Source organism: Saimiri boliviensis, chromosome 16 (assembly GCF_048565385.1).
Source record: "Saimiri boliviensis isolate mSaiBol1 chromosome 16, mSaiBol1.pri, whole genome shotgun sequence".
Classification (NCBI taxonomy): domain Eukaryota; kingdom Metazoa; phylum Chordata; class Mammalia; order Primates; family Cebidae; genus Saimiri; species Saimiri boliviensis.
The window spans coordinates 1490247-1515780 of record NC_133464.1 but is presented as its reverse complement, the minus strand read 5'-3'; the positions used below and the strand labels follow the sequence as shown (position 1 = coordinate 1515780).

The 25534-nt window shown below is 53.3% G+C and overlaps 1 protein-coding gene across 14 annotated transcripts in view; it reads left to right on the top strand.

Annotated features, from left to right (window-relative positions):
• Nucleotides 1-25534, top strand: part of ATP11A (ATPase phospholipid transporting 11A) — a 179768-nt gene that overhangs the window by 127267 nt on the left and 26967 nt on the right. For all 14 annotated transcript variants that reach the window (XM_039473220.2, XM_074387432.1, XM_039473219.2 and 11 more), the window contains 8 exons: nucleotides 3004-3177; nucleotides 4446-4609; nucleotides 6364-6435; nucleotides 8208-8281; nucleotides 13909-14012; nucleotides 19333-19514; nucleotides 22984-23235; nucleotides 24567-24741. In XM_039473220.2, coding sequence (XP_039329154.1) covers nucleotides 3004-3177; nucleotides 4446-4609; nucleotides 6364-6435; nucleotides 8208-8281; nucleotides 13909-14012; nucleotides 19333-19514; nucleotides 22984-23235; nucleotides 24567-24741 — 1197 coding nt within the window. The remainder of the gene's footprint in view (nucleotides 1-3003; nucleotides 3178-4445; nucleotides 4610-6363; nucleotides 6436-8207; nucleotides 8282-13908; nucleotides 14013-19332; nucleotides 19515-22983; nucleotides 23236-24566; nucleotides 24742-25534) is intronic.

Here is a 25534-nt window from a genome sequence, read left to right as displayed (position 1 = left end):
GTGTTCTATCTTCTTTGCAATAATAGATGGTGCATTTTGTGTGCTCCTGATAAATTCGTTGGGAAAGGATGTTTTTCCGTAACGAGGAAAATGCCCAGCAGTATTGAGTGCAGCTAATTCCTTCTCTGCCCTCCTCGATCCGTCGCCCTGGAGTCCAGCAAAACAGAATTTGATTTCCGCCATTCTGTCCTGACCAAAAACAGGCTCTCGCCTGGAGGCTGACCTCCCCGGACACGGAGAAGTGTGTACTGTGGCTCCCGGGCGATGCCCCGGGGAGAGGACAGGTGGGCAGGCCCAAGAGGCAGGTTCATCTGACTGCAGCTACGTGGGTGAACGCCTGTGCCCCCGTCTACCTGGACAAACGCCCGTGCCGCCCATCGCTGTGCCATATGATGTACATAACTTCTTTTGTATGTGAGATGGAGACTCACCCAGCACTTGAGTGTCTGTGTCCACAAAAAAACCCACCATCTCCTGTGGCACTCTGGGCCATGCACTGTGCACACCTTCTCTGTGTCCTGTGTACCACTGCCCATTTCTCAGATGAGAAACAGAGTCAGGAGCAGGCAGTGCCGCCTGAGCACGAGTGCCTGGGAACACAGACCCTGCTCCGGCCGAGTTGAGCGGGCGGGCGTGCACTGCGATGGGTGCCATGCTTTGTTCCGAGAGCTGAGGGTGACGCAGCATTGACCAGCACCGTGCTTAGGGCTGGCTGTCTCACTACCAGAAAGGAACATTGCAGGCCAGGACCCCTGATGAACAAAGCCGAAAACCCTCAACAAAACACTAGCAAACCAATTCAGTGGCACACAGAAGGATCGTACGCCGCCTGTGGGGTGCCGGGTGGCTGCATCCACGTGCACAAATCGGTAAGTGTGGTGCGTGGTGTCAGCAAAATGAAGGACGGACCATATGATTATCTGTGATGCGGAAAAGGCATTCGACGAATTTCAGCATCCTTTCGTGATAGTGTCTCTCAACAAGTGAGAGGGTACCTCAACACAATACAGGCCGTAACTGGCAGACCCACAGCCGGCAGCACACGCAATGGAGGATTGCTGAAAGCTTTTCCTCTAAGATCAGAAGGAAGACAAGGCTGCTTGCACTCGCCCCTTCTATTCAGCATAGGCTGGGAGCTCTAGCCAGAGCAGTGAGGCATGAAGAAGCAATCAAGGCGTTCATATAGGGAAGGAAGAAGTGAACTGTTTGCTGATGATACAGGCTTATGTATATAAAGGCCTAAAGACTCCACCAAAAAACTTTGAGAACTAATCAAGAAATTCATTAAATTTTCAGGATACAAAATCAACACCCAAAAGTCAGTAGTGATTCTATATTCCAAACAGCAGACTATTTGAAAAGGAAATCAAAGACTTCCCAAACTTGTTTAATAGTAACAGAGCAGACAATCTTACCTCCGTTTGCTGAAGTCACAGAACTGACTGGATTTGTATCCAGAGGTTTTAAGCTTTTGTTTCCATGTTCTTAAACTGGGATAAGAACACAGTTGATACGTTAATCCCAGCTGAAGATGAAATGAGCCACTGCGCCATGGCAGGCACACCCTGAGGGCTCAGTAAAAGTCTGTTACCATTAATTTTTATTATTGTCATTTTCATGGTCCTGGTTCCTAGAAAGATGCCATCTATTTAGCTATAGCTAAACAGGATGATAAACCAAACTTCTTAACATTTGTTGTTTCATTCTTATCCATTTTACCCTTTTAAAAATGCTTTTTGAGACAGGCGTGGTGGCTGACGCCTGTAAACCCAACACTTTGGGAGATCTAGGCTGGTGGATCACCTGAGATCAGTAGTTCAAGACCAGCCTGGCCAACATGGCAAAACCCTGTCTACTAAAAATCCAAAATGTAGCTGGGTGTGGTAGCATGGGCCTGTAATTCTAGCTACTCAGGTGGCTGAGGCAGGACGATTACGTGAACCCAGGAGCCAAAGGTTGCAGTGAGCTGAGATCACACCACTGCACTCCAGCCTGGGTGACAGAATGAGACTCCGTCTCAAAAAAAAAACAAGTAAAATAAAAATAAACACGCTTTTAGGATTGAAAAGAGTTTATTCTCAGTTACATCAAAATCCTTTGTAAGAAGAGTACACAGGTAGAATATCTGTTATCCAAAATGCCTGGGAAAGACCTGTCCCAGTGGGTGTGCCCGAACTCAGTCTCTAGACCAGGCATCCCCAGACTCTGTACACAGGGGGCCAGTTCACTGTCCCTCAGACCGTTGGAGGGCCGCCACATACTGTGCTCCTCTCACTGACCTCCAATGAAAGAGGTGCCCCTTCCTGAAGTGCGGCGGTGGGGGCGGGGGGCGGATAAATGGCCTCAGGGGGCCGCATGTGGCCCGCGGGCCGTAGTTTGGGGACGCCTGCTCTAGATGCCGCCTCGCGTTCAGAATTCCCACCATCAGTTATTCACAATAAATGTGTAACCTGTGAGCTTATCTAAAATCAGAGTTTAAGGTGGGTTGTATCTTTACACATATCACAGTTTTCTGTGAGATTCGCTTTGTTCTTATTTGTTTGAGTTTTACCTTCTAAAGCTTACGTGCTACTGTGGGCTTTGTATCTTCTCCGTAGCATGGGTTTTCATTGCTGTTGTTAAATAAGATTCGGGACGATCCCCCTCACACTCTGTCTTCCCAAACAAACGGAGCCCTGGCTCCACTCGTGTCTCCGTCCCTGGGAATGTGACCGTGATACTCTGTTTTGCTCCCCACCCAGAGAAGGTGTCCCCGAGGCCTCCCCACCCGTCCTCCTGAATGGCACCTGCCAGCACTGCTGGGTCCTGTTGGACGCTGGGAAGGAGGATGGCCGGGAGCATAGCTCAGCCCTGAGAGTCATCTGTCTGGGGGAACAGCTGTAGAAATCCACCGCCTCGTAAAGTCACAGTGGGAGCTGGGAGGACACACGGCTGCTGTGTGTCTGTGTCGGGAACGCTCGGGTCGCCCTCGAAGCGTCCTGACTTGCTGTGCCCTGGCCGCAGGTGGAGTACATCTTCACAGACAAGACCGGCACCCTCACGGAGAACAACATGGAGTTCAAGGAGTGCTGCATCGAAGGCCACGTCTACGTGCCTCACGTCGTCTGCAACGGGCAGGTCCTCCCAGACGCCTCAGGGATCGACATGATCGACTCGTCCCCCAGCGTCAGCGGGAGGGTAGGTGCAGCCCCCACACCGTCCGCCTGTGGGAGGGAGTGGGTGGGTGGCTGTGCGTCCTGAGCGCACCCCCTTTCACGCGGGGGCCAGGAAGTCCAAGTACTGCCGTGGGAGGGAGGTCAGAAGGTGCGACCTGTGCCGTGTCCCGTTAGATACCGGGGTGCTCAGTGATACCTGTGTTAGAATTGCTGTGAAATCTACCGAAGCGGGGCAAACACACATACACACCTGCACACATGCTCACATGCATGCACCCAGACACCATGTGCACATGCACGCATGCTCACGCCCTGAGTGCTGTGGCTCCAGATCTCCACATCTCTGGGCAGGGCTGCAGTCCCAGGCCGACGCCATTCCTGAATTTCCCGTGTGGGGTGCAGAGCGCTGTGGGGGAGCCAGGCAGCTATGTTCAGTGAGTTGTGCCGTTGCACCTGTCCCCAGCGAGGGCGCTGATGCTCTCTCACGGTGCCCCAGCCGGCGGCAGAGGAGCAACCAGCATTTCATCACAGGGCTCACGGCAGTGGGAGCGGGTGCGTCTGTGCCTGTGCCGAGGCTCCCGCCCCCACATCGGGGCGCTGCGCTGGGTACACGGCATGTGATGGAGCCCTTCCCGGAGCTCTGCCGTGGTGCTTCCCAACCTTGGTTTCACATGAGAGTCTGGAGTCTCGGAGCTCCTGAAGAATGCAGTGTGCAGGCAGGGTGGAGAAAGACGTCCTCGGGGCAGCCTCGGGGACGCGGTCCCAGCCGGCTGTGGCCTTGAGTGCCTCACTTTACCTTCCTGAACTTCGATTCTGCAGCTGCAGCTGCAGGTGCAGGGTAATAGCTCCCCCTTCGTAGGGGTTTTAGGGTTGGTGTCACAGTGTGAGTTAAGAGCAGGTGCTCCGTAGTCACGTCTGGTCTAACGCTTCGGTTAGGAGAAAGCCGCCATCGCGCAGGTGCCGGGTGGAGGCACAGCCAGGCTCCAGGGTGTTTGTGAACGTCTGCGTTCGCTGCACCGTGTGACTCAGTCTCCCTTCCTGCATGCTTAGTGGTTGCGTGTCATGTCTGGGTGCCCTGGAAGCCATGCCTCCGTGGTTTCTAAAAGTATCACTGCTGAGTTACACACCCCCATTTCATGGCTGCCTTCACGGCTGCACTGAAAAGCCCTTACCTCCCGCAAGCTGCCCTCACAGCTCCGGGTTCCCTTGGGTTTTCTGTCTGCGCCTGTTTCCCTCCATCTTCAGTGGATGCACCATGATTTGGGGGTTCTGGGAACTGCTTTTTCATAGGAGCGCGAGGAGCTGTTTTTCCGGGCCCTCTGTCTCTGCCACACGGTCCAGGTGAAAGACGAAGACAGCATGGACGGCCCCAGGAAGTCGCCGGATGGGGGCAAGTCCTGCGTGTACATCTCGTCCTCGCCCGACGAGGTGGCGCTGGTCGAAGGTGTCCAGAGGTGGGTCGCCGGCCGAGGGCCTGCCTGGGTTTCCTGATGTGACTCAGCCCTGCCGCAGCCCCGCTCAGGGACTTGCACCGGGAGGCGTCCTCCGCCCCGCCCCGTGCCCTCCGCGCGCCGAGCTCTGCTGCCTCCCCATCCCTGTCTGAGCCCCGTCCACCATGATAAGCAATGTCTGGTCCCTGGCGTGGGACTCTTCATCTGTCCTTCATGGGTGGCTTTTCCTCCTGAGGTCTGCAATAAGTTAGAGGTCATTCCAGATAACCACAGGCTCCGAAATACGGAAACAGTCCTTATTCCTTTAACACCAGTGTCCCTCCTGCATCTCAGAAAACAAGCCTGGATGGCCAGCGGCCTTCCCAGAGCCAGCCTGGCGGCAGCGGAGCAAACCAGGTCGGGGCCTCTCACCACCCACCCTTTAAGCCAGGCGTCCCCAGTCTTTTTACACAGGGGGCCAGTTCACTGTCCCTCAGACCGTTGGAGGGCCGCCCCATATTGTGCTCCTCTCACTGACCACCAGTGAAACAGGTGCCCCTTCCTGAAGTGCGGCGGGGGGCTGGATAAATGGCCTCAGGGGGCCGCAGTTTGGGGATGCCTGCTTTAAGCAAACACTTGGAAGAATACTTTAAATGTTCCAGATACATGGTCTGATTTCAAGTCAGTAAAGCCCTTTTCAAATCTGCCCAGCTCATGGCTTCCGTAACACTAAATTTCCTCTCCCCAAAAGTGACGAAGGGACGCTTTATCACTGCCTCCGGGACCAAGCGTGGGGAGAGTAACACGTCTGCGCTTCTCATCCGTCACAGCGCACAGCCCCGTATTTGTCGCTGCTGAGCTCATGAATCTGTTTCCTCATGCAGTGTGAATAGCAGCACACACACGTCAACAGTGTCACTGGGGCGCTTCGTTCCGTGTGTGAACCCACACAGGTGTAGGGGAGGCTTCTTGGAGCTGGGGTTCTCTCTTCTGGGAAAATAAGAGCCCGGGAATGCCACCACATTCATCCCAGGTGTCAGAACTCAGGGCAGCTGCCCGCGCCCTCCCACGCCTTTGAGGCTCCGCCCTGCACAAAAGCTTTTCCTCTAGCTGCTGCTGCCACCTGAGCTGGCCAGAGGCCTCCACCCCTGTCCCCGGGTGCCACTTACCTTACGGCCGCAGCGGCGCTGGGAAGCACGCCTGTCTCCCCGGTCTCTGCTGGCTGCCACATCCCAAAGCCATGCTCTTTGTCTCTGCTGTCCCCGGGGCTCCCACAAGGTCCTGAAGGCGCTGACCCCCGGGCAGGCAGGAGACGCACAGACGCACAGTACACCCACTTGCTGGCTGAAGGCCTGCGCTGGGCCTTGGTTCCCCATCGGTGACTCAAGGGGCTTGGTCTAGGGGTGGCAGCCTCTCAGGGACCTGCTCCCTCTGACTTTGTGTTTCCCGCTCAACCACAAAGACAAAGCCCACGAATCAGTGAGCCAGGATTGCAGCCACCACTCTCTTCTGGAGAGCAGTTAATACCAACAAGAATGTGCCTCGCCGTGGCGTGCTGGGGAGGGCTGGTCAGGGAGAAATGCTGTTACTCCTAGAAGATTTTTCGAGATGGTGAATAGGTTCATGACGATCGTATCCCAACTTTATAATGCAGCCCATAATCTGTTTGACAAAAGTGTTTCTCTTTTGAAAAGAACGCTTTACCAAATGTAAAGCAGATGATCTGTGAGAGGAACATCAGACTCAGATTCACCCCGAGCCTGGCCCTCTCGTTGCAGACTTGGCTTTACGTACCTGAGGCTAAAGGACAATTACATGGAGATACTGAACAGAGACAACGACGTGGAAAGGTACGTGCGCCCGCCCTCCGGTGTGAAGGGCTCGAGAGTGGAGAAGGTCATCACACGGGTCGGCATTTCCGGGAAAAGACAGATTCTCTGTGTTCTCCGTGACAGCGCAGAATGTTCTGGAGAAGGGCTGGGGTGCAGCCACAGGGCCGCTTCCCCTGGGTGGTTTTCCCTCGAGATGTCAGCTGTGGAGTTGAGTGAAGAGAAGTTTACTGGCAAACACGTTTTGGGTTAAACCTAAAGTCAGGTGTTACGCAGGACGTTTCGGGCGTCTAGTGTGTTCTGACCTCTCCCGGCCCCTCTGCCTCCACAAGGGAAGGCAGTGGCTGCCACCCGAGGACGGCCATGAGTCCCGTCGGGAGGAACCCTGGCTCACGTGCTGGGAGCACGGCCTCCTGTTGAACACGGTTTGCACAGTTATGCTTTTCCATGGCCCGTTTGATGTTGGATTGTTTCACTTTTCATGTCTTTTTTTTTTTTTTTTGAGACGGAGTTTCGCGCTTGTTACCCAGACTGGAGTGCAATGGCGCGATCTCGGCTCACCGCAACCTCCGCCTCCTGGGCTCAGGCAATTCTCCTGCCTCAGCCTCCTGAGTAGCTGGGATTACAGGCACGCGCCACCATGCCCAGCTAATTTTTTGTATTTTTAGTAGAGACGGGGTTTCACCATGTTGACCAGGATGGTCTCGATCTCTTGACCTCGTGATCCACCCGCCTCGGCCTCCCAAAGTGCTGGGATTACATGTCTTTAAAACTCTTCCCATTTTTAGGGATGGTCTCTGTCTCAGATTGCTTATACCTGAGACAAGTGACCCATCTTGAGAGCTGACTCATGAGAGTGGGTGGTGGCGCCTCCTTTATCAGAAAGCACGAATGTGCAGTCACGGTTCCAGCAAGGACGCAGATCTGTGGTGCCAGCCTCAGGACGCCCAGATTTTAAAATTCCATTCTTAGGGAAAGTTAACTCCCGGTGGAGGGAGAAGACAAACCCCTTGATTCTGCGGCGGCTCCTGCGCCCTCCGCTGGCACCGGCCGCGCCCTCCTCACAGTGCCCTGGGCTTGCTGGGGGCCGGGGTGACCTGGGGGCCACGACTCATTGCAGCCGTGGAGGAGGTGAGGTCGTGGCCGAGACGAGAGCCCCGGTCAGGGCTCTGCCAAGGGACCCCTGGCTCCAAACTGCTGGCACCACGGCTTCCCGCTGAGTCCGAGGCTCTGAGGAGGCTGAGGGGCAGCTGAGGGGCAGCCGTGGGGGGTGCGGAGCACTTCTCATACCCCAGACGCTGCACAGATTTTAGGAGTCTTCCGATAACAAGACAGCACCACCCAGAGCATCTGTGTCCTTTGCTTTTTCTGTGGTTTTTATCTTAGGGCAACCCTGGCTCATTGGCAGAGATCCAAGCTCTGACACAATTTTGAGTCTCTGTTCAGCAGCATTTACGGATGGAGTTGGTGCACAGGAAACGCAGCCTGCGTGGCAGAATCGGAGCCACCTGAATCTGAGTGGCCTGGATTGGGTGGGGACATGGTGAGGAGCCGGGGCTGCAGGTGCCACGGGGCCCAGACTTGTCCCACTGGGGGCACCTGCCGCGTCCTTCAAATCCAGGCCTCTCCAGGGTGTCTGTGTGAGGCCCCTCCTCGCCCAGCGGCCCTCAGTGTGTCCCCCGAGGAAGGGCCAGGCCTGCCCCTGTCATTCTGCCGAGGAAGCTCCACAGTTGCCTGACAGAACCGCGTGAGGACCCGCGAGGGCCGTGTGACCTTTTGCATTTCTCTTTCAGGTTTGAATTGCTGGAAATTTTGAGTTTTGACTCAGTAAGAAGGAGAATGAGTGTCATTGTGAAATCTGCTGAAGGTAAAATTCCTTTTTCTCTCCATTTATTAAATTATATATGGTGATGGTGTTTTATTCTGATGACTAAATTCTACAGGAACTTTAAGGATTTAGAGTTTAAGAATGATTTATTTATTTTTTTAAAGTATAGATAACCCCTAATTTCTTATTTTTAAAAAGTGAAACATTTTGAAATGCTGAGGAGGAGCCGTGGGCTCAGCACCCAGCCCCTTCCCCTGTCTCCTCTAGTGTTGAGCTGGGGTCACTTGACTGTTGAAAATGACTGAACTCCATTGATGAGTGTTCCCTGCCCACCCCCACCCCCCGCTCCCTGCCAAGCTAAATGACATAAATATGTTTTTAAATAACAATTTTCAAGGAAAAGGTAATGTGGGTTTGCAAATACATCCATAATAATGTTCAAAATTGCAAAGTGAGCTCTGTTGATTGGCAGTTGCGGTCACCGTGTGTCTGAGCCGCACACTCGAGCGGCCTGTGCTCTGGAGCGCTGGGATGAGCAGTGGCGGGCAGAGCCCTGTGGCCGCTGGGATTTTCTGGCTGACGCGCACAGTGGGCACTCTCCTGGTCCCCCCGGTGATCTGTGGCTGTCCCTCTCCCGGACAGTTCCCGCTCCAGGCCGGGTGGACGCATCTGTGGTCCCCTGACCTCCTTGCTCAGAGCTCTCCCAGGCAGTGTGTGTCCCCATGCACAGATGGACAGCGTCGTCTCCTCCCACGCTCACCAGGTCATACACCACACCTGGCACAGGCCGCAAGTCGCTGAACGCCACAGCCCCTCAGCGTCCTTCCCAACGTGCCGAGGCTCCAAGGTGCAGGCCCGCTGGCTACTTGCCCTGGACTGGCAGGGCCCACGGGCTCCATCTGCAGGGCCCCCCTTTGCATGGCCATTGCTTCCTAAGAGCACCCACCCACCGGCGCTCAGCTTCTCCCGGTGCCCCCTCTGAGGCTGTCACCCACCTTCGCTGCCAGGCTGTCCCCAAGTGTCCCCTGAGGGCACACCCACAGCCCCCACCGTGGCCTCGTTCCGCCTGCCTTCCATGGGCTTCCCCCTAGGAAGGGCCTTTCACCCATCTGTCCCTCTCTGCCCCGGCCTTAGCCGCACAGCCGCGTGAAGGTTGTCGCACCGTGGCGGGGCTGTCCATCCATCTGCGGCCGCGGGCAGCCTGCACGCATCCTGAACGCAGAACCCACGCTCATGTCGCGCCACCGTCTGCCGAGTGCTCCTGAATCCTGTGCTGTTCAGGGCACTCCACGCAGCCTGGGAGTGGGGCTTCATCAAGAGCTGTGGGAGCTCACTCCACGGTTTCCTGAAACAAGACAACCCCAGGCTGTGTTCAGCTCTTCGGAAAGATGCCTGGCAACAACCAAACAGCCACTCCCCGGAACCAGACCGACTCCAGGCTGGAGAGCCTCGTGCCAGCGTTTCCCCAAGATGTGCTGAGTTTCATTGTAACACAGAGTAGCCGGAGCAGGGCCTTCATCAGTGCCAGGGGTGCCCTTCTGATTAGGACCATGGAGACTCTTTCTCTCTAAGCCCCGGAAGGAGCTGCGGGGGAACACAGTGTGACTCTCTGAGTGGCACCCTGTGAGCCATGGTGGATCTGGGGTGGGTGGGCAGCAGCCTCAGGAGGGTGCCGTGACTGCCCTGGGGCGCTGCCGCCGCCTCCCGCTGGTTCCGTAGCCACAGTCCCACTGCGAGGCACAGCGTCACCTCTGCGACAGGCCACTGAATGCAGATGAGTCCAGGCTCTGTGGTGAGACGTCCCTGACTGTTGTGGAACAAGGAGCAATCTGTACATGTTGCCAGGACTCCCGGGAAGAGCTTCCCATGGCCAGACCATGGGATCAGCAGGACGGGGTCTGAGAACAGGTTCAGATGTGTGAGACCACTGTGTGCAGGAGGCCCTTCCCCAGCTGGGAAGAGGCCGGTCCTGAGAGTCTCAGCCACTTGGAGTTATCTGGGATCAACACATCCTGGGTGGGAAGTTCCTAGTCCATCTCGTCACATGGTCCCCCTATAGAAGTTGAATCTGGCTGTTGAGCCGTGGCTGGAACGTGCTGCCCATGACCTGCGGGGCTGACCGCAGTGCCCAGGAAGGCGAGCATCAGCCACCCCGGAGCTGCCCCTGCCATGTGCTCACAAAGGGTCTTTGCTGCGTCCTGAATGCCCAGGACCTCAGGGCTCACACTGTGGGCTGCACGGCGGAACTCTTGTAAATAACTCCCGTGACCATCAAAAGCCTGAAGAGCTGCCAGATCACACGAAGAATCAAGGTTGGAGGCATTTGCGCTGTGAGAATCTCCCCATCCACACAGGGAGCCTGTGGACCTCCGAGGGCCTCTTTGAGGAACTTCCGGCTTGCACGGGAGACTGTCCTGCCGTCTGAAGCCAGTCGCTGCCTGAGCTACATTAAGACATGTTTGAATAGTTAATTAACAAGTTGTTCTCCGAGTAGTGATCATCCCAGGAAAGGCGCACTAATTACACTGCAGTTCTGCCTTCTGGGTGGGGAGACCCTGCGGCCACCTCACAGCTCACAGCTCACAGCTCACCACTCACACCTCACACCTCACCACTCACACCTCACACCTCACAGCTCACACCTCACCGCTCACACCTCACCACTCACACCTCACACTTCACACCTCACCGCTCACCACTCACCGCTCACCGCTTACCGCTTGCGTTTCCTCCTGGGTTCAGCCCTGTGGGGGCATGCAGCCACTGGAGCCCTATATCACCGTCGTGGGGCCCAGCAGCCCCAGAGGGGCCCCCTATGACTTCAGCAGGACCCCCTTTCAGATGTTTATATCTCAATCCTGTGCTCTCCTGGGATTCTTCGCCACGGAATTTTCAGAAAGGACTTGGGAAGTCACAGGCCACTCGGTGGCATCAGGCATTCCCGTTTGAAGGGAGACATGAAGTCTTCCTTTTCGGGGCATCCTGCAATGGCCACTGCACCCAAGGTAAGATGTACGCAGTGTACGGAAGGCTGACTTGGAAGGAAGAAAGAGAGGGTACAAATGCATTATTCATCTAGACGAAAGGCAAGCAGAAGGGACAAAACAGGAGAGTCCCAGCTGTGCACCTTCCTGGAGCTCCTGCTGGAGCTGCTTTCTTGACGCCCTGTTTTCTAGCCGTTTCGGGCACATTGGCTGTCATGCCTGGCTTTCCGTGTCCTTGAGGTCGTGTGTGAGACACAGCGAGAGACTTCCCGCCACGAGCTCAAACTGTGGTTCTGTAGCCCTTTCCCTTCTCCAGACGGCACTAAGCCCTTCTTGGTCCTGGAGGGGACAGGCCACCAACCACAGCTGCACCTGGGACACAGCCACCTACCTTGGGGACTAGACCCTGTGTGTTCCATCACAGCACCAGTGTGCGCACAGCTCTGCGTTAGGAACCACGTGCTTAGTTGTGAAACTGGAAGAGCTGGTGCCCACATGGCCTTCTGATGCTCTCTGCTCTGGGTATGTTTATTCCAAGGCTGTTCCTGACCAAGTCTTCAGGCTGCAGGTGTCCTGTGTCTTATAGCAGAATTCACAGGCTGAGACAGTGGGAAAGTTAAGCCATTCACATGCTGCTAGCATGAGTCGTGAGCCATGAAACATGAATTTTCTAGTAAAAAATGCGTGGTTCAAGAATGCATCATTATGTCGTCTGGACTGCAGTTCTCACTTTAAAGTGCATCGACAAGACAGCACTGGCTGGAAGCCGCGGGAGTTGGAAAAGCGTTCTGACATCAGCTGGGTGGTTTCACCCCCGGGCCTTGCTTTTCAGTGCTGAGCAACTGACTCTGTGGTCACACCTGTGCGGCTCTGCAGGGGTCCAACTCCCATCGTCAGCCTGCTCCCTCTCCTGTCCCCACCATCCCCCACCTGCTCACTGTCCGTCCCCTCCAGCCTCAGCCTCCCCTCTCTCCCATGCCCTCCAGCCTCAGCTTCCCCTCTCCCATGCCCTCCAGCCTCAGCCTCCCCTCTCTCCCATGCCCGCCTGCCTTTTTGTGGTGCTGGCTTGCTCTGTGTATTGGCCACACCGCGTCACCAGCTGCCATCCTCTCTGGCTGCAGGTTAGCAGGCACCTCGGCCCCATGAGTGTTGGTGTAGCCATGTTCCCACTGTTCCCCTGTTGGTGTCTCAGGAGTTAGTGCTCCCGGGATCTGGGAAGGAAGGCAAGGTGGGCCCTCGATCGTACTCCCGAGTCCTCATCCAAGCTCCAGGCCTTGGATCTGGGTCATCAGCACCGGAGCGTTCCCTCCCCACGTCCCTCCCACCACCCACCCCGGGGACCACGGCCTGCCCACCCTGGGGCCCCCTGGATTTGGTCCCCGATAGACTTCCCGAGGGCCGTCAGTGTCTGGAGTCTCAGGGTTCTTCCCGCCAGGAGCTGGGCATGGAGCTTCCTAATCCTGTGGCTCAGGCTGCCAAGGCGCTTCTCCTGCCCCGCAGTCACCGTGATGGAGTATCAGGGCTTTTCCCCGAGCCCAGGCACAAACAGCCCACCTGCCAGAGTGACACGTGGTTCCACAGGCCAGGGGACGCTTCCAGTGCAGAGGGGGCTCTGAGTGTGTCAGGGACTCTGCATGTGTGTGTTGGGGGTTCTGTGTGTGTGTGTTTCAGCGGCTCTGTGTGTGTGTGTCTCGGGGGCTCTGCATGTGTGTTTCGGGGACTCTGTGTGTGTGTGTGTGTGTGTGTCGGGGGTTCTGTGTGTGTGTGCTTCAGGGGCTCTGTGTGTGTGTGTGTGTGTGTGTTTGTATGTGTATGTGTGTAGAGGGTTCTGCGTGCATGTCAGGGACTCTGTGTCGGGGGCTGTGTGTGTGTGTGTGTGTGTGTGTGTGTGTGTGTAGAGGGTTCTGCGTGCATGTGAGGGGCTCTGTGTGTATATTGGGGGCTGTGTGTGTGTGTGTGTGTGTGTGTGTGTGTGTAGAGGGTTCTGCATGCATGTGAGGGGCTCTGTGTGTATATTGGGGGCTGTGTGTGTGTGTGTGTGCGCACGCGCATGTGTGTTGGGGCAGGGGCGGGGGCAGGTGGAATCGCTGCAGAACTGTCATGGCATTTGCTGCGTTCCTGGGCACCTGGAAGAGAAACTGGCTTTATCTGAGGCCCGAAGACTCTGCATTCACAGCACAGGTCCAGCACATCCACAGCAGCAGCGACCTTACTGGAGACGTGGGAAAAAAACGAGGCAAACAGCGTTTCCTGTGACTCTTCCGAGTGCCAGGGGTGGCCCAGCGGCCTCGTTCCGTGTGAGGACACACGCCTTTCTGAAGGGATTTGTGTTCACCTTCCAGCGTTTCAGAAACAGTGACCCCCTCGGGTCACCCACCCGCCATCCCGAGAGTGTTTTATCCTTCCGTGTCCTTCCCAGAGTAAAAGCAGAGCCCTGGAGCCACGTTCTTTTCCTGGTTCCTGACTTTCCTGCGAGATTTCTAGGGTTGTGGGAATAAAATGAGGCTATGGAGGTAATCTGTAGTTTTCATTTCTTCCTGACTGGAACATGTTAACTAGTCCATTAAAAAGTTTTCTGCACTGCTATCCCTTTTTGTGTGTGTTTTATTAATAGCATAATTTTAAAAACGATCTAGTCTTCCTCATATTGGGATTAAACTGCTTGTTTTTCTCATTTTGTAGGAGACATTTATCTGTTTTGCAAAGGAGCAGATTCTTCGATATTCCCCCGAGTGATAGAAGGCAAAGTTGACCAGATACGAGCCAGAGTGGAGCGGAACGCGGTGGTGAGAGCGGGTGGAGGGGGGAGGACCTGGCAGCGGGGATGAGAGCCGGTGCGGGGAGGGTCTTGCCACATTCTGTGAGCGGGCTGGCACAGCAGTGGTGAGAGCCGGGCTGGGGAGGGCCTGGCGGCCGTCACCTCCCCAGTAGTCAGGAAGGAATTCCACATTGCGCAGATCCCCTGCCGGTAATGTCCTATTATATCCCCTGGGGAATGTTCAGAAATCTACTGGGCCAGAGGCAGACAGAATGGGTGCCTCTGCCAGCCTCTGCTCCAGGGGCCTCCTGTACCCAGCCAGGCACAGGCTCTCCTCCACGGCCTTGCACAGGGTTTTATTTTGGGGTGGGGGTAGGTTGGTTGGTTGGTGTTTTGGGGGGTCAGAATTATAAGCACATTTGAGGTTGATGGACTGGAGCAAAAGGTCTTTGTCTTGACCTTTTTAAGTAATTTGCTTCAAAACAAATCACGCTTTCATTTTCTGTTGTGACATCACCTGTTCGAGCGTCTTTCCCCATCCGGGTCTTAAGCCGGCACGACACACTTCCTTCCACGACTTCTTGAACAACACGGCCCAGTGGCGAGATTTAGTAGGAATTTTAGGATGGGCTTTTTCATTCCTGCAGAAAATGCTATTGCGGGCCAGGTACCGTGGCTCATCCTTGTAATTCTAGCGCTTTGGGGGACTGAGGCGGAAGGATCACTTGAGGCCAGAAGTTCGAGACCAGCCTGGGAAACATAGCAAGACCCTGTCTCTACAAAAAATACAAAAAGAAAAGGGAAGGTAATGGAAGGATGGCTTGGGCACAGAAGTTTAAAGCAGCCGTGAGCTGTGATGGCACCAGTGCACTCTACCACGGGCACCTGAGTGAGACCCTGTCTCGAAAACAGAAAGGGAGGGAGGGCAGGAGGGAGGAGCCGGTGAGATGTTGATAGGGATTTCATTTAATCAGTAGATCACTTTGGGTAGTGTCATCTTAACAATATTAAGTCTTCCAATCCGTGAACATAGGATATCTTCCCATTTATTTAGGTCTTTTTAAAATTATTTCTTTCGGCAACCTTGGTATTTTTCAGACTTGAGTACTTCACCTCCTTGGCTAAATATATTCCTAAGTATTTTACTCTTGTTGATGCTATTATAAGTGGAATTTTTAAAATTTCCTGTTGTTCATTGGTAGTATCTAGAAATGCCACTAGTTCTTGTGTGTGGACTTTGTACCCTGTGTCTTTGCTGAATTCAGTTAGCTCTGATAGTTTGGCAGTGGGGGCACATTCTTCATGGTCTTCTAGATGTAGGATCATGCCATCTGCAAATAGAGAAGACTTAGAAAGGCAGCCTTTCTAATGTAGAAACTTTTTCTCTTTACAGCCCAATCATCTGACTAGAACTTCTAATACTGTGTTGAATACAAGTGGCAAAAGCAGGCATCCCTTTCTTGGCCCTGATCCTAGGGAGAAGTCTTCAGTCTTCCACCATTGAGGGTGATGTTAGCTGTAGGTTTTTTCTTTTCTTTTTTCTTTTCTTTTTTTTTAATACAGAGTTTCACTCTTGTCACCCAGGCTGGAGTGCAATGGCATGATCTCCGCTCACTGCAACCTCTGCCTCCTGGGTTCAAGCAATTCTCTTGCTTCAGCCTCCCGAGTAGCTGGGATTACAGTCGCATACCACCGTGCCTGGCTGATATTTGTATTTTTAGTAGAGATGGAGTTTCACCATGTTGGCCAGGCTGGTCTTAAATTCCTGATCTCAGGTGATCCACCTGCCTCCCAAATCTCTGGGATTACAGGCGTGAGCCATCGTGCCTAGCTAGGTTATGGTTTTCATCATGTTGAGGAGGTTTCTTCTCTCCCCAGTTTAGTAAGTGGTTTTATTGCCAAAAGGTGATGGATTTCTTTCAAATGCCTTTTCTGCATCAGTTGTGATGATCATGTGGGATTTCCCCCTTCGTTCTGTTAATGTTATGTGTTGCTCACTTTTGCATTCTGGGAATAAACCCCACCTGGTCGTGGTATGTGATCCCTTCTGTGTGCCATTGGATTCAGTTTGCTAGCATTTTGTGGAGGATATTTGCATCTGCCTTTCTAAGGGATACTGTTCTGCGGTTTTCTTATGGTGTATTTGCCTGGTTTATGTGCTGGGTCCAGGGTTTTTGTAGTACTTAGCAAGAGGAATAAAGAAAAGTGTATCTTTTTTTTTTTTTTTTTTGAGACTGAGTCTTTCTCTGTCGCCCAGGCTGGAGTACAGTGGCGTGATCTTGGCTCACTGCAGCCTCCACCTCCTGGGTTCAAACAGTTCTGCCTCAGCCTCTCGGGTACCTGCAACTATAGGTGTGCACCACAATACCCAGATAATTTTTGTATTTTTAGTAGGGATGGGATTTCACCGTGTTAGCCAGGATGGTCTCGATCTCCTGACCTCACGATCCACCTGCCTCAGTCTCCCAAAGTGCTGGGATTACAGGCAAGAAAAGTATTTCTACTCCGTGTTACCACAAGAGAAAGTCCTTGATCTACTTTTAAAACAGAAACATATTCATTTCCAAAAGCTTCTGCTTATCATTCACAGCAACCTAAGTTCTAGGGCCACTCTGGGCTATTATCCTTTAAAACCATGTTCTTGTCATGCAATTTTCCTGGCTTCAGATTGAAGCCAGAAAACATACAATGAAATGTACCTTGTATATTTTATTGCCTCTTAGGAAAAGTCGGAGAATTCATTTTGCAATTCACATTTGTCACTCCAATCTGTAACTCGATCAACAGGTGCAGAAAAGGTCTAACTTCACCACTTACTCAGCAAAAGGTGACTGTGTTTTGGCTGTGCACTAGGGATTCAGTGATAAAGTCAGACACTGCACCCACAGCCAGAGAACTCAGCGCCTAACAATCGAGGCAGACCTACCAGCAGAAAGCTGCAAGGTTGTGTGCTAGCAGGAGGCGAGGCTGGGGTGGCTGAGCAGTGTCCGTTCAGTGCTGCTTCCCTCTGGGACGGGTCCGTTGGCTTCTCACTTGTTCTTGACCAGGAACCAATATCTGCAGGATGGGGAGGAAGGATTTCCGAAAGGTTCCTGGAGAACAGGACTCAGGCACACAGAGACCCTGTCTCGTGCTCTCACTTCTTCCACACCCCTTTTCCCTTCTGGCGTTTGCGAGCTCAAGGGCCAGGAGAGTCACTGACCCAGTGGCGATTCGGTCCTTCATATGAATTAAGAGGTGATAAACGTGAGCCTTCCCTGAGAGCTAGGAGACACTTCATCTCATATAATGAAAAGCATTTTTTTTTAACTCTTAAAAACCAGTATTCTCCCAGATTGTGAAATGATAATTTAGGAGAATTATGGTTCCTTTACTATTACGGGTAGGGCTGGGGCTGAAGGGGCAGGAAAAATGGAAGGGAGCACCCTAGATCCTCAGCTGAACCTTTGTGACGGTCGGGCTCAGCAGCCTTGACTGATGGGGTGAAGAGGTTCCTCTGTAACCCGCCCCGTGTGGCTGCGGCAGCCTCTGCCCCGCTTCCCAGTGTCTTGCTGGTGGCGGCTGCATTCTCTCTGTATGGTGACCTCGGGAATCAGGATCACAGTAAGGAACTTGTGATTCTTAATTGGCCACCAGTGATTTTGATAAATAACCTGGCAGTGTTCCTTCATTGTGAAAGAACAGCCTACCTTACGTACTTCCCACATAAAACGTGTTTCTTTAGACATATCACTTGATATTACCCATGAAATTATATATGATTATCCTTAAAAGAAGGTTAAATTTAACTCTGCATTTGTCAAAATAAAGGAACAAAGTTTACCTTTTGGTAGATGGTCCTGGTTTCTGTTATTTGTTTCTAGGCTTTCTAGTCTGAAAATGTTGCGATCCATAATGCTTCTTTTCCATTTCACGTGGACCTAAATAAATCACTTGTTCATAACTTAGTCCTTTCGAGAGTTGGTTGGGCTCGCTCGCTCCTCCCTCCCTCCCTCCCTCCCTCCGTCCCTTCCTTCCTTCTTCCTTCCTTCCTTCTTTTCTTTTCTTTTTCTTTTTTTCTTTTCTTTTCCCTCCCTCCCTCCCTCCCTCCTCCGTCCCTCCCTCCCCTCCCTTCCTCCCTCCCTCCCCTCCTCCCTCCCTCCCTCCCTCCGTCCCTCCCTCTGCCCCTCCCTCCCTCCCTCCCTCCCTCCCTCCCTCCGTCCCTCCCTCCCCTCCCTCTGTCCCTCCCTCCGTCCCTCCCTCCCTTCCTCCCTCCCTCCCTCCCTCCGTCCCCTCCCTCCCTCCCTCCCTCCCTCCCTCCGTCCCTCCCTCCCTCCCCTCCTCCCTCCCTCCTCCCTCCCTCCCTCCCTCCCTCCCTCCCTTCCTCCCTCCCTCCCTCCCTTCCTCCCTCCGTCCCTCCCTCCTCCGTCCCTCCTCCCTCCCTCCATCCCTCCCTCCCTCCCTCCCTCCCTCCGTCCCTCCCTCCCTCCCTCCCTCCTCCTCCCTCCCTCCCTCCCTCCTCCCTTCCTCCCTCCCTCCCTCCCTCCGTCCCTCCCTCCCTCCCTTCCTCCTCCCTCCCTCCACTCCTCCCTCCCTCCCTCCCTCCCTCCGTCCCTCCCTCCCTCCCTCCCTCCCTCCCTCCGTCCCTCCCTCCCTCCCTCCCTCCCTCCCTCCGTCCCTCCCTCCCTCCCTCCCTCCCTCCCTCCTCCCTCCCTCCCTCCCTCCCTCCGTCCCTCCCTCCCTCCCTCCTTCCTTCCCTCCCTCCCTCCCTCCCTCCCTCCTCCCTCCCTCCGTTCCTCCCTCCCTTCCTCCCTTCCTCCCTCCCTCCCTCCGTCCCTCCCTCCCTCCCTCCCTCCCTCCTCCCTCCCTCCCTCCCTCCCTCCTCCCTCCCTCCCTCCCTCCTCCGTCCCTCCCTCCCTCCCTCCCTTCCTCCCACCCTCCCTCCACTCCTCCCTCCCTCCCTCCGTCCCTCCTCCCTCCCTCCCTCCCTCCCTCCCTCCTCCCTCCGTCCCTCCCTCCCTTCCTCCCTCCTTCCCTCCCCTCCCTCCCTCCCTCCCTCCTCCCTCCCTCCGTTCCTCCCTCCCTTCCTCCTTTCCTCCCCTCCCTCCCTCCCTCCCTCCCTCCCGTCCCTCCCTCCTCCCTCCCTCCCTCCCTCCCTCCGTCCGTCCCTCCCTCCCTCCCTCCCTCCCTCCCTCCCTCCCTCCCTCCTTCCCTCCCTTCCTCCTTTTCTTTTTCCTTTCCTTAGTGTCATACATTTTCAAAGGGTTGTAATTCTTGGGTAGGTCATTCTAATTAGAGAGAAGGCCGTGGAGCGTCATATTTCACCGAGTGACACCTTGAATTCGTGTAAACTGCGTCGTCTTCTGCAGGAGGGACTGCGGACTTTGTGCGTGGCCTATAAAAGGCTGATCCCAGAAGAATATGAAGGCGTCTGTCAACTGCTGCAGGCTGCCAAGGTGGCCCTTCAAGATCGAGAGAAAAAGTTAGCAGAAGCATATGAGCAGATCGAGAAAGATCTTATTCTGCTTGGTGCTACGGCTGTCGAGGACCGGTAAAGTAAACGCACACACCCTGTCCTGAGAGACAGGCGGCGTGAGCTGGCGGCCCGGGGTGCGTGAGGACGAGGGGACGCAGGGAGGCCACCCGCACAGCGACGGGCGTGTTTCTGCTCAGGAGACTCGAGGCATCTTGCTGCCTGCTCGAGTCCCGCCAGGAAGCTCATGCCTGGGGGGTATTTTGTTGTCGATGAATGAGCCGGCTGAAACTATTTCCCAGGAAGTAATGAAAATAGCTTGTTCCTATCATCTTATGAACAGACAAGACAGAAGGGCTTTTAAAAATTGTCTCTTTCTTTTTTTTTTTTTTTTTTTTTTAAGGGATAGCATCTTGCAGTGTTGCCCAGGCACAGTGTAGTGGCACGATCACAGCTCACTGCAGCCTCAGACTCCTGGGCTCAAGCTGTCCTCCCTTCTCAGCCTCCTGAGTAGCTAGAACTTCAAGCACATACCACCATGCCTGGTTAATTTTTTCTCTTTTTTGTAGAGATAGGATCTGACTGTGTTGCCCAGGCTGGTCTCGAACTCCTGGCCTCAAGCAGTGCTCCCACCTCAACCTCCTGAAAGTGCTGGAATTGCAGGCGTGAGCATCCTGCCTGGCTGTAAATCCTCTTTAGGATGGAATCCGTCGCTGACTCTGTTCCTAAGCTTGGTTGCTAGTTTTTTCCAAATGCTGATATTACTTCTTAGATCATTACCTGCTTGTTAGTAATAGTTATCGTTACCTGAAAAACTTAAAATAATGAAGTAGAAATCACAAAACCTAATCATCGTCATAACTGGTAAAATACCAAGTACAGGGGTTCAGGCAGCTCTAAGGCAAGAGCTGCCAGTGCGCCCCAGCCCCACAGTCGGAGTGAACGTCGTGTGAGGCCGAGACCACCGAGAGGCAGTCTTCTGGGCCACACGGTGTCTTCGCACTGAGTGAAAGGCATGGATTTCAGTGGTTTGTAGGAATGGAGAAGAGAAGAAAAAAGAGCTCCATTTACGAGAATGAAGCAGAAGCTTCAGGAAGTTTGCAGGGAGTTTATCTCCTAAAAGAGGTTAAAAGCATAAAGTTTAAAAGTCTTTAAGATCCATTTCAGTCTAAAACTTAAGTCTTCATCACTAACCTGCATTTTCTGAGTGTGTTTAACAACGTTCCCGGAGTTCTTGACCTGAATGGAGTATTAGGCGGAGCAGGAGGTTTTGATTTGGTGGTTTTGTGTTTTGCTTTGTGAGAGTAAGCACATGGAGCACCGTGTAAGGAACACCCGTGGCACACAGACAGGCTCCAGAACGCAGGGCCGTGGCCGCCGAGAGGCTTTGCTGCTGATGCCACCGGGAGCGGGGGCCTTCTCTCGTGGTCAGCCACTCGCCCACGTCTGTCCAGGAGAAGAGGGATGTCTGTAGGACGGTCTGTGCCAGGGGAGCAGCTAGATCAGTCTTTACAGGCTGTGGTGGTGGAGCCTGGGGTGCCTTGGGCAGAGCAGACGGTATGGAGACCCTGGGGCGGGGACAGGCTGACTTGACTGGATGGGAGTTCAGAAAAGTGGGGAGTTAATGCCTGGTGGGGGAGGGGGCCCAGTGGCTTTGAAGCTATGATGCTTTCTTACAAATTAAAATCTCTAGTCAGCCAGTGGGAAGCCTCTGAGCCTCAGCTTCCTTTTGAATAGAATTCTAGGGCCAGGCCCAGTGGAGCACGCCTGTAACCCCAGCCCTTTGGGAGGCTGATGCAGGATTGACTAAGGCCAGGATTTTGAGGCCAGCCTGGGCAACATAGTGAGATCACCCCTCTCACATTTTTTTTAATTGTTCAGGTGTGGTAGGAGGTGCCTCTTGTCCCAGCTACTTGGGAGGCTGAGGAGGGAGGATTGCTTGAGCCCAGGAGTTGGAGGCTGCAGTGAGCTGAGATCGTACCACTGTACTCCAGCCTGGGCAACATAACAAGGCATGCATGCTCCCTCTCTGTTTCTCCATACATGTACGTTATATATGTACACAGGCGCGTGCGCGCACACACACACACACACACACACACACACACACACACACACACATAAAATTAGAGGCATTTTTTCCGTCTCTGGAATACCATGATTGTCTGATCTTGAGACTTGTAGCTAGGAGTTCTTCCCAGAGCCTAACCAGATCATTCCATTTAGAATTTAAAGCCTTTCTTTTCATACATTATAGAAATGGGGCAAGTTACTTCACATGAAAGTAGAGGCCAAAACCTAGAGAAAATGCAGGCCCCCAAATGAGGCAAGCATGGTTTTGACACCAGATCTTCCAAGGAGAGGAACGTGACCTGACCGCTCACCATCCGATACCTGCTGTAGTGTCTGCAGGCTTTGGATTTTCCATGTGTAAAATGGATGTGACGCTAACACCCTTACTGGTGACCTCGTGGTAAGGACGAAAGAGCACACACAAGAAGTGTCACCCAGGCCTGGCACAAAGTAAGCCCATGATGCGTGTTAGCTAGCCATAAAATCACTGGTAGTATTATCAGTATTTTATATTATCTAGAGGTACCTAGACCCCAAGTGGGTTCTAAGTGAAAACTTTGAACAGTTTATGCAAAACGAGACAATGAATATCCCTCACCACCATGATTCCAGATCCCATCTTTCCAAGGTGGAGACATTTGTGTTGGTGGTTCTGTCTTTGCTATCAGTAAAATTTTGATGCCGCCAAAGAAACAGCCCCCAAAGAAACAGCCCCCAAAGATAAATTCTCCCAGCAAGGCAGTTTACTTCTCTAGGAGGGTGTGGTGCACAATTGGACAAGGGGGAGGGGGTGCTTATGCGTGACAGGGTGGGGGGTCGTCCCTGCTGCTTCGTCATCCCCTCTTGGCTAAGGCTAGACTGCACAAGCTAGACTACTCCTGATTGACTGTTTTAAAAAGAGCAGGGGTCCGAGCTGGAGGGGCAGGCTGGGTGTTTTGGTGGGAAGGATGGTTACGAGTGGGTCAGAGCAGGTAGCCAGGGGTGATCAGGTGATGGGATGAGTCAGGATGGAGCGGGGGAGGGGGAACAGATGTGAACTACCGATAAGAACAGGAATTTAAAGTCTAAAATAGAGAATTAAAGACTAAGAGAGCCCAACATACTGATTCTTAGAAGAGAAACTTGAGGTTCACTGTAACAGTCTTGGCGACAGTTTCCTGACACCCCCAGGTAGTGAGTCCCACTTAGAGAGAAAACTGCCAGTGACACAGGATAGCCCCTGACTGCTCAGGTGCTTCATCTGTATTTCTCTCTCTGATGTTATGAAGTGTTTCCCTGTAAAGTGCTCATTCAGACCTTCAAAGGCCGCTTCGTGGTCTGTCTTTAAGGTAAGACCAAGAGCCACGGCATGGTCTGTTTTGGTGTTGAGGGGCTGCCGTGTTTTGACAGCTTTGCAAGTTTCTGCGGCTCCTTTTTGGGGTTTCCTGGGTCAGCAGTGAGTTTTCTCTGTTTCGTTTGGTTTCGTGTCCTCCAGGCTGCAGGAGAAAGCTGCAGACACCATCGAGGCCCTGCAGAAGGCCGGGATCAAGGTCTGGGTTCTCACGGGAGACAAGATGGAGACGGCCGCGGCCACGTGCTACGCCTGCAAGCTCTTCCGCAGGAATACGCAGCTGCTGGAGCTCACCACCAAGAGGATCGAGGAGCAGAGCCTGCACGACGTCCTGTTCGAGCTGAGCAAGACGGTCCTTCGCCACAGCGGGAGCCTGACCAGGGACACCTTCTCCGGGTAGGCAGCACGTCCCCGACCCGACCCCACGCTCCCGCAGAGGGCTTCAGGCCCTGTCCCGCCCCACGCTCCCGCAGAGGGGCTTCGGACCCAATGGCCTTCACCTGCAGGTCGGTGAACCACATTGTCCTTCCTGGGAATTCAGTTCTGCCCCGGAGCATTAACGCCAGCTTCTTAGGGGTCAGGTGAACACAGAGAACAAGACGGGCTGTTTTTTCCAGCAATGGTGATATGTCTTTTTGCACACATCTGTGTGGGTTCAGTTTCAAACTGCTGGGTAACAGAGGCAAAAAGACATGATTGATAGAATATTTTGAGTGGGATCCTTCTCCTTGCTCTGAGACTTAGGGCCTCTGCTGCAGACACCTTCAAGCATCAGCTGGAGGAAGTGGGGATATTCATAACATGGTTGTTTGTTAAGACAAAGCAGCACACGTGGAAGAGTTTACTCGGATACATTGTTTCGATACCGTCTTTACTGCTGTTAGACGCATTATCTGAGATTAGATTTTATTTAAATCATTTCAGTTTCATTTGTGTAGATAAAGCAAAAGCAGCTCTCTAGGTATTCATAAATAGCACAGACATTTCTCTCTACCTGATCTGCAATCTGCAGAACTCCTTTCAGGGATTAGAGATGTTCCTTTTTTTGTGTGTTTTTTTTTAAGATGGAGTCTCAATCTCTTGCCCAGGCTGGAGTGCAGTGGCTCGATCTTGGCTCACTGCAATCTCCGCCTCCCAGGTTCAAACAATTCTCCTGCCTCAGATGCCCAAATAGCTGGGATTACAAGCGCTCACCACCACACCTGGCTAATTTTTGTATTTTTAATAGAGACAGGGGTTTCACCATGTTGGCCAGGCTGGTCTCGAACTCCCGACCTCAGGTGAGCTGCCTGCCTCAGTCTCCCACAGTGCTGGGATTACAGGTGTGAGCCACTGCATCCGGCCTCCTTGTCATTTTGAAAGCCAGCAGAGAGGCGCTGATCAAGTTCTTTCCAACTTAGGTCATCCGGGCAGAAACCCAAGGACTTGGCTGTGCAGACAGACTGTGACCAACAAGGTTTCCAGTAAAGACTGACCCAGATCTTAGACTGCAGGAGAGATGCCTTTCTGTTGTTTCAGAAGTACGGGGACTTGGCAAGTCCACAAAGAGAGCAGACACTTGCTTTACCTAAAATAAGAATGTTTCCTTAAATACGCCCTTCGGTGTAGACCAAGGTGCTTAATGCCATGGATCCGTAGCATCTGTAGATATCCAAAAAAATACGGAGTCTTCTAAAATCTCTAGATTTCGTTTCTGAGCAACCTTTCTGACTCGAGTACTCGAACAGGCTTTCGGCAGACATGCAGGACTACGGTCTGATCATCGATGGAGCCGCGCTGTCTCTGATCATGAAGCCGCGAGAAGACGGAAGTTCCGGCAACTACAGGGAGCTCTTCCTGGAGATCTGCCGCAGCTGCAGCGCGGTGCTGTGCTGCCGTATGGCGCCCTTGCAGAAGGCCCAGGTACTGCCCGCCCGTCCTCCGCGGCTGCTGGTCAGGGCGCCCAAAACACTGAGAACGTCCCGTTAGGTCTCACCACCTCGGACGGTGGAAAATCCTAGCAGGGTACCACCTGTTAAAAACAGAAGCAGTCATGATAGAGATTTCAGACGCGAACCTTATTTTCCTTGTTGGGCCAGCCCCGGTGATGAGTGAGTGTTGATCAGATGTGTGACCGTTCCAGATGCAGCGGCCAGGACAGCTGCCCTGGCTGACTCCTGTTTTTGTTTGTTTGTTTGTTTTTTAAAAAAAGCCTGTCTCAATCAGTCCTGAGAACGTACACTACATGTGTAGGGGAAGAGAGCTGACATTACCGAGCATCTGGTGTGCGCTTCCACAGACACGAACGCGTTTAGCCTCAGGATCACCCTGACAGATGAGTGAGGGCATCCAGCTTTACAAATCGGAATGATTTGCCCAAAAGGCGGCAGTTGGGAAATGCCACGAGGATTCAACTTGTCTTGTCCATCAAACTGCAGACGTCTCACTCTGCTATGTTCTTTGGGAAACACACACCCTGAAGTTTTTTCTTTAAATACTTGTAAAAGCACTGTGGAATATACATGTAAACATGGATGTCTTTCTGATATCAAGAAGCCTAGAAAAGTTCCAACTTTGTTATACCACATTTTAGATAAATTAGGCCAATTTCTCTTGAACTGTTCATGAATAAATTCATAATTGGTCAGAGCAACCCAGTGGGTAACGTAAAATACGTCTCACACAAATTCTGGAAACCAGAGGTAAAAAGTTGAGC